The sequence below is a fragment of the Dasypus novemcinctus genome, chromosome 18 (genome assembly GCF_030445035.2).
Source record: "Dasypus novemcinctus isolate mDasNov1 chromosome 18, mDasNov1.1.hap2, whole genome shotgun sequence".
In the NCBI taxonomy this organism is placed as follows: Eukaryota; Metazoa; Chordata; class Mammalia; order Cingulata; family Dasypodidae; genus Dasypus; species Dasypus novemcinctus.
The window spans coordinates 4,045,270-4,058,320 of record NC_080690.1 but is presented as its reverse complement, the minus strand read 5'-3'; the positions used below and the strand labels follow the sequence as shown (position 1 = coordinate 4,058,320).

General features: G+C 66.5%; 1 protein-coding gene across 10 annotated transcripts in view; it reads left to right on the top strand.

The window, feature by feature from the left end:
* GSE1 (Gse1 coiled-coil protein) overlaps nucleotides 1-13,051 on the top strand; it is a 91,460-nt gene that overhangs the window by 37,188 nt on the left and 41,221 nt on the right. Inside the window, exon 1 of one of the 10 annotated variants that reach the window (XM_058279619.2) lies at nucleotides 9,142-9,544. The exons of the other annotated variants lie outside the window; for them this stretch is intronic. Within the exon in view, the coding sequence (XP_058135602.1) occupies nucleotides 9,538-9,544 (7 nt within the window). The 5' untranslated portion in view covers nucleotides 9,142-9,537. Of the gene's footprint in view, nucleotides 1-9,141; nucleotides 9,545-13,051 lie in introns of those variants that run through there. 10 annotated transcript variants of the gene reach the window in all.

The window sequence follows — 13,051 nt, the reverse complement described above, 5'->3', positions numbered from 1 at the left end:
TGAATTCGAGGCCCGGCATCCAGTGGAGGCGGCCAGGCAGCGGGCCAACCCTCCGTGCAAAAAAACTGTGAAAACGTTTTGGATTTGGGCCTCCTCCCCTTCTCTTGTACAATTTCAACTTGGGAGACCAAATGAGCAAGACAGACTGACAGCAAGGCCAGGACGGAGCATGCCACCAGCCGCCGGGCCCTGGGGCTGGCTGCTCTGTGTGTGTCCCCCGTCCCCTGTCGAGTGGAGGGGGGGAGGACTGCGGATCAATGGTCCAGGCCACGGCTTGAGATTTGAAATACAGGAGACAATGCATCCAGATTTTTTGTCAGAATCACAGATACCATGAAAGACCAGGGAGGAGGGGGTGTGGGTGGCGGGGTGTGGGGGCTGTGGGGACACTGAGTGGTGAGAGTGCCGTCCTAGAACAGGGACCTGGGTCCACATCCCAGCCCCAGGAGCCGCCCCCAGTCTCCCGTCTCATCCTCCTTCCGAGAATCCCCATAAGGGCCATGAGCCAAGAGGGCCTGGCGCACAGTAGGCCCTCAGCAGATGCGTGTTCTGAGACACGGTAGCGCTCGGGGCATTCGCAGGCCACGAGGTGGGCGGCGCAGGCCGGGGGGAGGGCCGGGCCCGCAGGAGAGCCCGCGCCGCCGGGAGCGCGTTCAGGCGCAGACGACGGGCGCTGTGCCACACTTCAACAGCTGTGAAGGTTGTCAGACGTGCACAGAAAACCGGGGTGCGGGGACCCCGCCGTGAGAGGCTCTGCGGCTCCTGTTGAGAGTCTGTTGGTGTGGCCAGGGACCCCTCAGGCCCGGGCCACCCGGAGGTTCTGGAACCTTCTGGGTCTCCCGGCACACTCCGCGCAGCCTGCCCTGTGGTCCTCCCCCAGGCCTGCCCAGGGCTGCAGCCAGCTGGCCTCCAGCCAGGTGACCAGGTGGCAGCAGCCAGCTCACGCCGGCCCGGCCCCTGACCTCCCGCTGCCCAGGGCTCCTGCGGAGCCTGTCCCCTGGAGCGGGAAGTGTTGATGAGGACAAGTTGAAAAGGCCTGCAGCTGGCGGGAGGCCGCCAGCCCTTCATCTCCAGGGCCTGGAAGGTCGGCCACGGGGACGGCACGTGTGTGGCTGTGTGCGTGGCTGGGAGGCTGAGCGTGGAAAAATGCTCGGGAAACAAAACACGCCTGAGCGTGACCGGCTCCTCCGGTGACCTCTGCGCCCGAAACGCCCAAGGGCTGTCAGCGCGGCCGGAAAGGGGGTTTCCAGGGGGCGATCGTCTTCGGGGCGTCTCCTCGGGGGTTACCGGGTTCTCAGGGGAACTGCAGGCCTCGCCTGGCACCTGGACCCACCCAGGGACAGGCGGGGGGGTGGGCTCTCTATGGTGTTTTTTTTAAATTGAGGTGAACTTTACTTACTTTGAGACGCACCACGTTATAGCGAGCGGTTGTGGCATTTAGTGACGCCACAATTTTGTGCGACCACCATCTCTAGCTTCTCCCAAACATCTCCTTCACCCCAAAGGAAACCTCTCCCATTAGCGGTCACCCCCAGCCCCCCTCCCCAAGCCCTGGCAACTGCGAATCGGCTTCCTGCCTCATGGGTTTGCCTTTCGGGACATTTCAGATGATAGGTGGCCTCTCGTGTCCGGCTTCTCCCCCCAGCCTCATCCACGGGGGAGCAGGCTGCCCTCCGTTCATTTTTACCACTGAATAACGTTCAATGGTAATGACTGGCCGCATCAGCTCATCCATCCATCCGTTGCCTGGATTATTTCAAAAGACGCATCTCTAAGGAAGCCCTGGCTGTGCCATCAACGTTTTTAAATGACAAAACAAGAGCCCTGCAGAGCCCAGGCTCCTCTCCCTCCGGCCCCGCAGACCCTGTGGCCAGCCGAGAGGCTGCCTGAAGCCAGCAGGCCGGGGCTCCAGCGAGTGCCAGCCTGGCCCTCGGAGGGAGCAAGATTCTTGGAGACCTCCGTGGTGGGACAGAGAAGGGCGAAGGCGCGCCAGGCTGCACAGGAGGAAGCACGTCTCACCCCTGCCCCTTCGGGACTCCAGGCCCAGAGGGGTCTCGAGCCACCAGCTGGCCCGGCCACCAGGCCTGGCACTGAAAAGCAGCTTCCTCGGACACCTGCGTTTCTACCCACTGCGTCCCCCGTCCATTTCCTCCTCACACCCCGCGTGTTTTCATTGAGCGCCGACTGAGTTCCTGGCACTGGGCAAGCCTCCTGGACGATCTCACCAAAGCGTACGACGGGGCAGAGGGTTTGTGTTCCTGGGCAGTGCTGAGCCTGGCCCCGCCCCACGGCGCCCGGCAGACTTGAACACGACGCGGGCCCCCCCGAAGGCCACAGCGCTTCTCAAAAGCTGCCGTTTCACTGATTTGTTTGTAGGGTATCCCGGGGAATGAACCCAGGACCTTGTATGTGGGAAGCAGGCGCTCAACCACGGAGCCACACCTGCCTCCCTGAAGCTGCCTTTTTAAATCTGCTTTTTGGATGATCATTGAACGCTGTGAACACAAAGATGCCCAGGAAGTTGTGTTGAGGAAAGGGAAGGGCCGGGTACCGGAATGTTCTGAGAGAGATGGCGGCCAGAGGCAGCAGCAGCCCCCACACTGCCTGCCACGGGGACGTGGCTGGAAAGGTGGCATATAGAGAGAGAAGAGCTAGGCGAAGCGGAATGACCGTCCTACAGGTGCTCAGAGGCTTTGAACAAGCTAAGCTGAGGATGGAGACGGCACCGTGGGACTGGACACCTGCTGATGGGAACAAAAATAGCAAAGGGATCGAGGGCTCTGGGGAGGTGGGACAAAGGCGAATTTCCAGCGTGGGTTTCGACTTCCACGTCTGAAGGTCACACCCCTCTCGATCTATTCTGCCCGCCCTCCACTGCTGCCCCAGCTTCAGGGTCTGGGTGGCAGAGAGCAAGATCCCTAGGGAAGGGGGTCTGATGCCTCTAAGCAGGGGTCTCCCTCCCAGCCCCCAGGTGCCCCACCTCCACCCCGGAAGTTTCCACTCCTGCCCCCACAAGCTAGAGTCGGGGGCTCTGCACCTGCAATTCCCACGCAGCCCAGGCCTGCTGGGGACAGGGCCGCGTTGTCCAGGACCTGCGGCTGGGGGATGTATTCGCCCTTGGTGTCACATCAGGTGCCGGCGGTGGGGAACGCTCCAGGATTCTCTCCCATACGCAAAATGGGCATCTAGGCAGGCCTGGAGACGCCTTGGCAGGTGGACTGGACTCCTGCGTGCCGCGGGGTGTTGCCCGCCCCAGAGCACGTCCAGCAGCCCCCACTAACTGCGTCCACGCCGGTGGGGAGAGGCTCGTGGCTGCCGGGCACTGGCTCCTTGTGGATGGCGTCCTTGCCTGGAGCCCTCCCGCCTTCCTCTCGCTCCTGGGCCTGCAGGGGTGGCAGAGCTGGGGAGGCCCATGGCCAAGGCTCCACCAGGCCCCCCACCCACCACCTGAGCCCACGGGCAGCTCTTTTCAGGATTTCTGGAATCTGGGAGGTCTGCCCTCCACCCACGGCCAGGCCCACCAGGCTCCTGTTGGCCAGACTCGCGTCCCCAACAGTAATAGGGGCCGGGGAGGGGGGGGTCTCACGGGTGGCAGAAAGATCCAGAACCATCAGCCTCTCAGGCCTCTCCCCGGAGGAGCCAGGGCCTCCTCCGATCCACCCTTCCCAGCCTGATAAAGTTTAAAGGTTTTAAATGCAAATATTTCTCTTTTATAGATGCCAGCTGTCTCCAGAGAGTGCGTTTCCTCACTGCTCAACTTTATTGTCCAATTAGCTTCCCATATCTGGGTCCTGGAGAGCCTGGGGGAGGGGGCCGGAGGGGGCTGGAGGGGCCCCCGGGGCTGGAGGGGGCAGGGGAGCAGTGGGTCCTGCGGCCTATTCCCGGGATGGAGGCTGCTTTCTCCCCACACCCGTCACCGAGCCTGGCGTGGGGTCTGAGGACCCAGGTCAGCAGGAGGGGGCTGGGTGTCCCTTCCAAAATGGGGTTGGGGGGTGCATTTCAGGTTTCCCGGCTCCAGTGGGAGAGGCAGGAGCTGTCGTGGTGGAGGGGGTTGGCGGTGGCAGGGACACTCTTCCCTTACTTAAGCAATGAAAGCGCTGGGCCCCAGCGCACCCCGGCCCCCTCCCCTCCCTCGCGAGCCCCCTCCCCTCCTGCTTGGAGCGGCAGCGGCTTCCCCATTCACCGGGGCTCGGCGTCGCGCACAAAGCCAGGCAATTAGAATTGAAAATCTATGCAAAACAGCTGTTAACTGACTGTAAAGGAGCGCAGCTGTGCGCAGGCTGCAGCTTGGGAGCCGGCGCTCAAAGGGCAGGAAGTGTTGGGGCAGCCCGGGTTAAGAGGCAAAGCTGCGGAACCCAGTCAGAGGGAATTTTCCAGGCCTTAACCCTTTCCTGTTCCCCGGGGGCGGTGACCCTGGCCTCTGGATGGCTGGCTGACGCGGTCTGGGGGTGGGGGCTTCCCAGGGCCTCCCCGCCACACTCCCCGCATCCCTGGGGAATCTGGTTCGTCCCGGAGAAAGGCACTGGGAGAGACCTGGGGGGCGGCTGGCTGGCTCCCTCCCTCCATTTATCCATTCACCAGATCTGGGTTCCGTCCTAACAGGCAGAGCCTCCTGAGGACTGGGGGCTGTGGCGCAGCGACGCGGCTAGAGCCTCCTTTCCCCCAGGCACCCACGGTCTCCAGGACTCACAGTGGGGCCCAGACCCCCGACGGAAAGCCCGTTAAAGATGCACATTCCCAGGCTCCACCCCAGAGGGCTCAGAAAGGGGCAGCCTGGGGATCTGTATTCCCCCACTCATTATTTAAGCCCGGGCGTGCCTGCGTGCACCCTGCGGTTGCTATCTGAGAAGAGTGGTGGGACCCGGCGCCAGGAGAGATAAATTCGAGGTGGGGATGGAAAAGCCTTCTTTGGAAAAGATAACATTTAAGCCCGGCTTTGAAGAATGGGGAGATTTGGAAGACAGCCTTGATAGCTGGCAGCACAGGCGAGCAAGAGGAGGGGAGCGGCGGGGGCGGCTGCAGCCAGGGTGTCCCGTAAGGCAGACCCCTTGCCCACCTGCCCCTGGGCCCTCGCTGCCACCGGACGGTGCCCTTCTTAGCTTTAGCATCTCCCAGAGCTGGCTGCCGCATCAGGCTGCAAAAATCCACGGGATGCCTGGCCCTGTCCCCGCCCCGAAAAGGGGGCAGCGGGTTCTCAGTCCCCGGGACTGTGGCTCGGAGTTGATGCAAGGTGCACTGAGACCTCGAGCCCCCTGTGCACAAGCTGCTTCCTGTGCCACGGATGATGGCTGGGAGGGGCAGAGGATGCTACCAGGTAGAGGCGGACAGGCACAGGCACTGGGTGTGCTGGGACTTGGCTTCTTGTGCCCCAGTCTCCCTAGTCCTCGGGCTTTGTAGGGAGGTCGGGCGGCCTTCCTTGCAGGGCCACGAGAGGATTGCCAACGTTCCTGGAGAAGCGTGGGCACGTTAGGCGCCTGGTTAGGGTCAGCAATGCCCTTTGCCTTCCTGCCCTGCACCGAACCCGGGTCCTCCGACGTTTGTGCTCGGATTCAGGTGCTGACCTGGACGCTTGCTGGGGTGACGTAAAGATGGCCCGAACCGGAACACGTAACCCTAAAGCGCTAGTGACACCTGGGCAGGGCGGAGCAGGGCGCTGTGTTAGATCAGGTGTCCTGCTGATCCCACTGCAGGTACACCTCTTCCCTTCTCTGGTATCGGGCCTGTTGGAGATCGGGGCTGGTACCTGTGCTAGGACTTGGTGGGGGACACTCCTGGGCACCTGGGCACCTCACCTGGCCCAGGTAGATGCCCAGGCCGTAGTGGTGAAGGCCTGAATTGTCAGCCTGCCCGCTCACCTTCCCAGTTCCCATGCTTGCCCTCCGTGTCTCTGTCTTTTGCAAGCAGCTGACCGGGGACAGGGCCTGGAATTTTCAGTTTTGTTTCCCGCCAGGCTAGCGCAATGGAGCCCTGCACGTGGTACGTCTGCTCGGGGGTATAAACACCCACCTGTCCTGGTTAGAGGCGTCTCGTCTCTCCTGGCAGATCCCTTATGTCCTCTACCTTTTAGACTCCTTCTCGGTTCTTGAGCCCAGGGGTTGGGGAAAGGAGAAAGGAGGCTCCTGAGGCTTCGAGGCTTGAATAGCAGCAATTGTTTTTAAGGAGGCACCAGGGATGGAGTGCACGAGAAGCAGGCACTCAACCACTGAGCTACACGGCTCCCCCATTAACTGTTAACTGGCAGTTGAGCACTTTCCGTCCCTTCCTGGCGCAGGCTGCACAGGTCCTGGAGTCGGGGCTGGGTTATGCACAGACCTGCCAAGGTGTCACGGGAGCGTGGACTCCGGTGGCCAGGTGAGGGCAGTGGCCTACGCCTCCTTCCCTGAGAGGCACAGCTAACCTTGGCGGGGGCGGTCCCTGGTGAGGCGTGCAGCGACTCTGTCGCCCGCCAGCGTCTCCACTAGGAGGTGATCCCCCAGGACTGGCCCTGGCCCGGCGCCCTCACCCCAGGGTCCACCCTCTCCCTGCCTTTTTCTGTCAGGTTTCCAGGCTCGTGGGACGGAGGGACAGGAGGCCCAGGAGGGGGCTCTTCGTCCAGGGAAGGGGGAGGAGCTGCCGGAGAAGGGGAGAGAGGAGGAGGAGGGAGGCGCCTGGAGGGAAAGAGAGGAAGGCCCAGGAGAGCCCCAAGCGGTGGGAAATTAGAAGTCCAGCTACAAAGCTTGTTAGCGCGGAGCGCGGGCTGCAGGAGAGCAATTCTCACTCTTAAACTCAGAGGCCGTGCTCCCGGATTGCTAATTTCCCCGGGCCGGGCCCAGTGACAGTGAGTGTCATCCATCTCCCCCTGCCAGCCGGCCCGGTGGCTGCCAGCCTTTTCGGGCCTGGGCGCGCACAGCTAGCTCGCTGCTGCCCCCCCGCGCTGGCCATGGCTCCCTGCATCTCTTTGCTCCCTTTGGCCGACTGGGCTGGGGAGACTCCTGGTATGAGCAGCTCTGGGCTCAGCACCCAGTTCACCCGTGCAAACGGGACCTGGAGCGACTCTCAGCCTCAGCTTCCTCCTCTCTGAAATGGGGATCAGACCACCCATCTCGCAATAAACCAGACGTCTGGGGAAGGAATCTGCCAGCTCTAAACATTAGCCAAAGGCTACATTGCAGTGGCCATGCCACAAATTTATGGCTGCCTGCCCTGGTCCCCCCAAGTGGCAGCTTGACCCCCCCAAGGATCTTCCACAATTGAAGGGAAGTAAACCGGCTCACACGGATCTGGCTGGAGGACTTGGAGGTGGGGCCTGGGCGTCCTGCCCCAGGACTCCCTGCCAGGTGTGCAGTGTCATTTGCATTTTACTCCCCTCTCCCGGCATCTACAATCCAGGTGGGAAAGAGACTGGAGCGCCGGCGGGGTTATTTATCGTGCTTCTAAAGCCCTAGGCAAAACGTCTAATTCCCTCGGGGCTCTTCCTGCCTACCAGCCACCCGCTACGCGGCACCCGGCGGCGGGGAGGCGCCCCCCTCGGCGCTCTGGCGGCGAGGGGCCCGGCGAATCTGCCGGCCATTGCAGGGTGTGAGTTCCGGGAGACCGCGGGGCCGAGACCCGGCGTGGCGCGGGAAGGAAAGTCTAAGGTCGAGGCCGGCGGGAGGGAGGCGCCGCGCGGGCGAGCCGGGCGAGCCGGGCGGGCGGCGGAGGGGAGGCGGCCCCTCCCGGGCCGTGCCAGGGCCGCCGGCGCCCTCCGGTGGGAGCCAGGCCCGGCCCCCGGCCCGGCCTCGCGGTCCGTTTCCCTTGTCGGTGGTGGTCGGCGGGGAGCCCGGTGCAAGGCGGGGCGGGGCCGGCGTGCGCCCCCTCTGCCCGTGAACCCTGTGGTTGCTGGGCCAAGGGAGTGAGCGGCCTGGGGGCGCCCGTCGGGCCCCCATCCGTCCCCGGCGGGCACACAGGCTGCTCCTGGTTCTCCGCTGGCGCGAGCCCCGAGTGCACCAGGCCCGCCAGCGTCATCGGGAACAGATGGATGGGGGGTGGCAGGCGCCCAGCGCTCCCTCCCGTCTCAATCCGGGCTGGCGCGGGGAAGGAGGGCGGGAGGGAGGCGGGGAGGCCGGGCCCGCGGGGACGGCGGCGCGCGCGCCTGCCAAGCGCGGCGCGGGCATGTCCCGGGGCAGGTTTGGGGCTGGCAGGAGCGCGGCGCTGGCACCGGGGCGGAAAGTTGAAACCCGCGGCGCGGCGCACGGCGGCCGCCGGGGGGGCACTGGTTCGCCCCCGGGCTCCTAAGTAGCGAAGCCGCGGATCCGTGGTTTTCTCTGTTTTTAGAGAAGGGGAGGGAGCGACCCCAGGGCGTCGGATCCACGCCGGGAGATTTGGGCGTGCGCGGGGGCGGAGGCGGGGGCGCCGGCGTGCGCGGGGGAGGGGGCTGGCAGGCCAGGGCTGCCGACCCCCCGGCAGCGAAGCGCGCCCAGGAATCCCGCGCTTCCTGCAGACGCCGGCGGCGCGGGGGGTGGGCCCGGGGCCCGCGTGGTGGGGGCGGGGCGGGGAGGAGCCCGCGGGGGGAAGCCGCGGCCCGCAGTCCCTCTCCGCGCCGCCTGTGGGTGCCCAGGAATTCCAGGACGCTCCCTGAGTCATTCCAGTCTGTCAAGTGCCTGGGTGAGGCCGGGTGGGGTGGGGGTGCCGGGAAGGGGGAGGCGCTGCGCCGGGGCCGGCGTGAGGCCTCGTTTCTGTCCCCAACCCCAACTTAGCGACCCCGCCAGAGAGGCGGCGCCTCCGTGAGCCCCTAGGACGAGGGTTCTTTGAAGAATCCCCCCCAAAGCCACTTTAACCCCCCAGAAGTTGTTTCAACCAAGCCTGGGGAGGGGGGGCTTCCCGGAGCTCCGGGGCCAAGGCGGAAGGCCGGGAGGCCTGAGGGGGGTCATCCCTTTGAAGTTGGGGCAATAAAGGTCGGGAGTCGGGGAGATGGGGGAAGCAACTAGCCTATTTTGTGTTCTCCCCGCCCCCGCCCGCAGAGAGCTGGCCCCCAGGAGGCAGCGCGACCCTGTTTGTCCGGGCGCCCCTCTTCGAGCCTGCTCTGTGCCAGGTGCTGTTGTGGGCACCGGGGGTGGCGACCCGCCGGCGTCGGAAGGCCCCGCTCTCCCGGCGGGTGTGTGGAAGTGACTGTCCCCCTACTTCGGGCCTCCGAGGTGCCCGGGCCCTGCCTGCGGGCGTCCTCGGCTCACCTGGCCGGCCGGCGCGGGGCGGGCCGTGCGCCCGCGCGGGTGCGCCCGGGCGCCCGTCGGTGCGCGCGCGTGTTTGCGGCTGAAACCCGACACCTCCCGCGGGCGGAGGTCAGGGAGCCGGGAGCGAGCCAGTGGCCCGGGAGTGGGCGGCGTCGCGCTTGGGTGTGTCCTCGGCGGCGGCGACAGCAGCAGGTGTTTCTTGGCCGGGGCCCCGGAAGCTCCACCTCCCCAGCGGGCCCGAGCCGCCGCGGCGCGGCCCCGGGTGAGATAAGCAGTTGAGACAAACACCGGGCGACGGTGGCTCCAGCATGTGGCAGCCCTCGCCGAGGCGGAGCTGCGGGGCCCTGGCATGAACGGTGAGCGCGGGGCGGGGCGGAGGGGGCTCCTCCGGGCCTCCCCAAGTTCGCGGGTTCCGCAGGGGTGACCGCCAACGGCTCCCGGCAACTTCCCCCGGAGGGTGAGAGGCGATAAGCGCGGGCGGGCCACCAAGGGCCGCCCCCTCCCCCGCTTCGCGCCGGCGCGCCGGGCGGGGACACGGGCTGGCCGCGGTCGGCGAGGGCTGCGTAAGTGCGCGCGAGGCCAGGAGCCGGGCGGGGGGGTGCGGGAGAGCCCCCGAGCGGGGGGTGGGAGCGGGGGGGCTCCCGGGCGCCCCCGAGCCGGCAGGAAAACTTAGTGGCGTCGCGGGAGCGAACGAGGGGGGCGGGCATGCTGCCCCCGCGGCAGGTGCTGGCGGCGGGGGGTGGGCGCGGGGAGCTCGCCGGCGGGGCCGGCACTTGGGGTTTTTGTCTTTTCTCCTTTCCCCTTCCCCGCCGCCTCGGTGCGGGGGGAGGCTCCGTGCTGGGTGGGGGAGGCCACTGCGGGGGGGCTGCCGCCTCCGGGGCCTCCGACCCCCACACCCTGCCCCCGCCGGCGTGCCCAGGCCCGGCTCGCCTCCCTCCCCTCCCCCACTCCTCCTGCTTGGAGCGGCGTCCTCCCCTCCCCCCTCCTCCCCACCCCGCCCCCCCTCCCGGCTGAAGATGGCTGCCCCGGGCTCGGAGGTGGGAGGTGGGAGGTGATCGCCTCCGCCGCCCCCGCCTGCCCGCGCCGCCCCCCCAGGCCCGGCGGCCGCGCAGGGGCGGCGAGTGGCCCGACCGCGCGGAGCCGACTCAATTATCCCGCAGCTCGGGCGGCACCTCCTCGGCCGCGCGCCCGCCCTCCAGCAGGCTAATTAAATTCCCTGCGCGGAGGCGGGGCGGGAGCTCGGCTCGCCCTCCCCGCCCGCCTCCCCCCCCCTCGGCGCGGGGGCCGGGGGCGGCTGGGAAGTGAAGAGTGGGACTGGAGGCGCGGGTCGTGGGGGAGGTGGCTCTCGGAGGAGCGAAGACCCGCGCGCCCCCGGCCCCCGCTGGTGTCAAGGGAGGGGGAGAACACCTGCCCGGCGGGGGGAAGGGGGGCTGTTGGGGCTGAGCCGATTTGTCCCTTGCCCTGTAAACTGGCTTTTGTCTGCGAAGTGGGCTTAAGGTGCATTAGACCCTTGTTAACCCCTGCGGTGCCTTGTCCGGGCCTGGGGGGGTAGAGGCCCACCCAGGTCGGGGGTTGGAAATAAAAAGTGGGCACCACAAGACGCCACAGGGGCCTTTTGTAGCCGCTGGAACAAAAGGCGCCGGGGCGCTGTGGGTGGTGAGTCCCCCATTTTGCCAGGCCGGTTTCCCGCAGGGGTCGGGGGGGCGCCTCAGCCTCACTGCCTCTCGGGGTGGGGCGAGGCGCAGGGAGGCCCCAGGTGAGCAGCCTCCCTCGGTGTGACCCTGGCGCCGCGCTTGCTCACCCCGTGTTTATGGATGGCGGGACCTGCGCTGACTCAGCCGGGCCTCGCCACAGGTGAGGGAGGGGCCCAGGTGAGAGAGGACCCCAGGTGAGGTGCCCAGGGCGCAGGCTCCGGCTGGCAGCGGCGTGTGTCATCCCAGCTGCCGGCCTGGCTGGCCTCGCCCCAGGGACCGCCGGACGTGGGCGCCTGCTTTGCCCCAGGCCCTTGCCCGCAGCCCCCACCACCCAGGGCCCTCGAGGTGGGGGAGGGGGCGTGGCCGGGGGCGTGTACCGGCGGGGGGAGGAGGAAGCTGGAGCCCAGTTTTACAGGTCAAGTGTTCTTTCTCCGAACCCGGGGCTTGGTGCAAGCCTGAGTCGTCCCCCACCCTCGGGGTGGGGGGCGGCCCCTCCTTGGAGAGGGGGGCTGTTCCTGATTCTGGACCCCGTCAGCTTTGCGGGGGCGGAGCTTTGCAAAAGGCAACAGGTTGTCCTGACGAAGGCCCCGACAACGCACTGGAGACAATTTCCAGAACCGTGTCCTAGGATCCCCCAGCTTGCGCCTCGCAGCTCCAGAGGAAAAAAACTCCTCGGGGTCCTTTTTTTTTTTTTTCAAATGCTGATGGCTAGGCCTCCCGCCCCCCCCCCCCCCCCCCAAGCCACGAGCCCTGGGGGTGTGCCGGGGACTGGCTGGGCTTCCGAGCCCCCCAGGTGACGATTCCTTAGGGGACTCTGTCCCCTATGAGGGGCTGTAAACTGCGGCGGGGTCGGGGCACAGGCCCAGCAAGCAGCTCAGAACCAGAGCCCAGCTCCCCCCGGAAGCCCCCAGGGGCCTCTGCAGAGCTGTCCCCTCGGGCCGTGCTCAGGCCCCGAGTCACTTCCCTGTCTCTGGGGGAAGTTAGGGCTGCAGATCCGAGAGCCTTGTGGTTTCGGGGCTGGATCCCCAGCCTGCCGCCGCCCCCCCCCCCCACCTGCTCAGTGTCAAGGGCAGAGCTGGTGGGGAGGGCGGCACAGCGCCGCCCTGTGGCGCGCCCTGGCCCTGCGCCCCCCAAGCCTGCCCAGCACCAGACCTGCCTTCTTCCCAGGGAGACCTTCCCAGGGAGACCATCCTGCCCTGATCTGCAGGGCACGGATCGCTGGGCTCCCACCTCCGACCCGAGGGGAGGGGGAGTACCAGAGTCTCCTACCTGGGCACAGATACCTGGCTGCCACTTCTCTTGGTGCCCAGGAACTCGCAGGGGCTTGTGGAGTCACCGGCAAGGCCGGTTTTTCCTGGCCGCGTCGGAAGGCCTGGAATTCCCTGTCTGGGTTGCTAGAAGTCCAACCGGTGGCCTTGGCTGGGAGCCCTCTGGGAGCAGCACCTTAATTACCTGGGTTACAGCCACGACGGCATCCTCCAGCCCCCGGCCCCCTCCCCCCTCCCTTTCCCCGGGGAGCCGGCTGTGGAAGCTGCAGAGGTCCCGGTTCCCCGACGTGTTTCAGTTTGGTGGTTGCAGTGTAGACTCACCGTCTTGCTTTAACGCCAGCCCCCACCCTTGCCGTCTCTCATATCCCTGGTTGTCTTGGCCGTGGCCTTTCTTCCCTGCTGTGGCCACAGCCTGGGAGGTGGCTTATCTGAGTGGCCCTGTCGGTGAGGATTTATGACCCTCCCCCCCGCAGAGGGGGCAGGAGCGCGTCCAGTCGCAGCCCTGGGCTCGGCTGCAGGCAGGGAGCTCGGGGGCCAGCTTGCCTGGGCAGTCCCGGGGCCACCCTGGTCTCCGTCTTTGCTCCCTGCCCCCTCCACCTCTGTTGCCCACCCCTGTCGCTGGAGGTTTCTTTCCTGCCCTGTGCGCAGTGGGAAGGTGGGGGGGGAGCAAGGGGCTGGGCAGGTAGAGCCCGGCCCTTCTAGGGAGTGGGGGCGGGCAGCAGGGGGCCAGAGCTCAAGCACCAAGCATTGGTAACAGGGGGGCTAGGGCTGATCTGGAAGCGAGGGGTCCTGGGGAAACGTGGGGGGAAGCAGGGAGCCTTGAGGCCAAGCGCCTTGCACTTGATTGCAGTTTAGAGTCACCTGGGGACCTTTAGCTCCCCCATACCTGGCTAATTAAGCC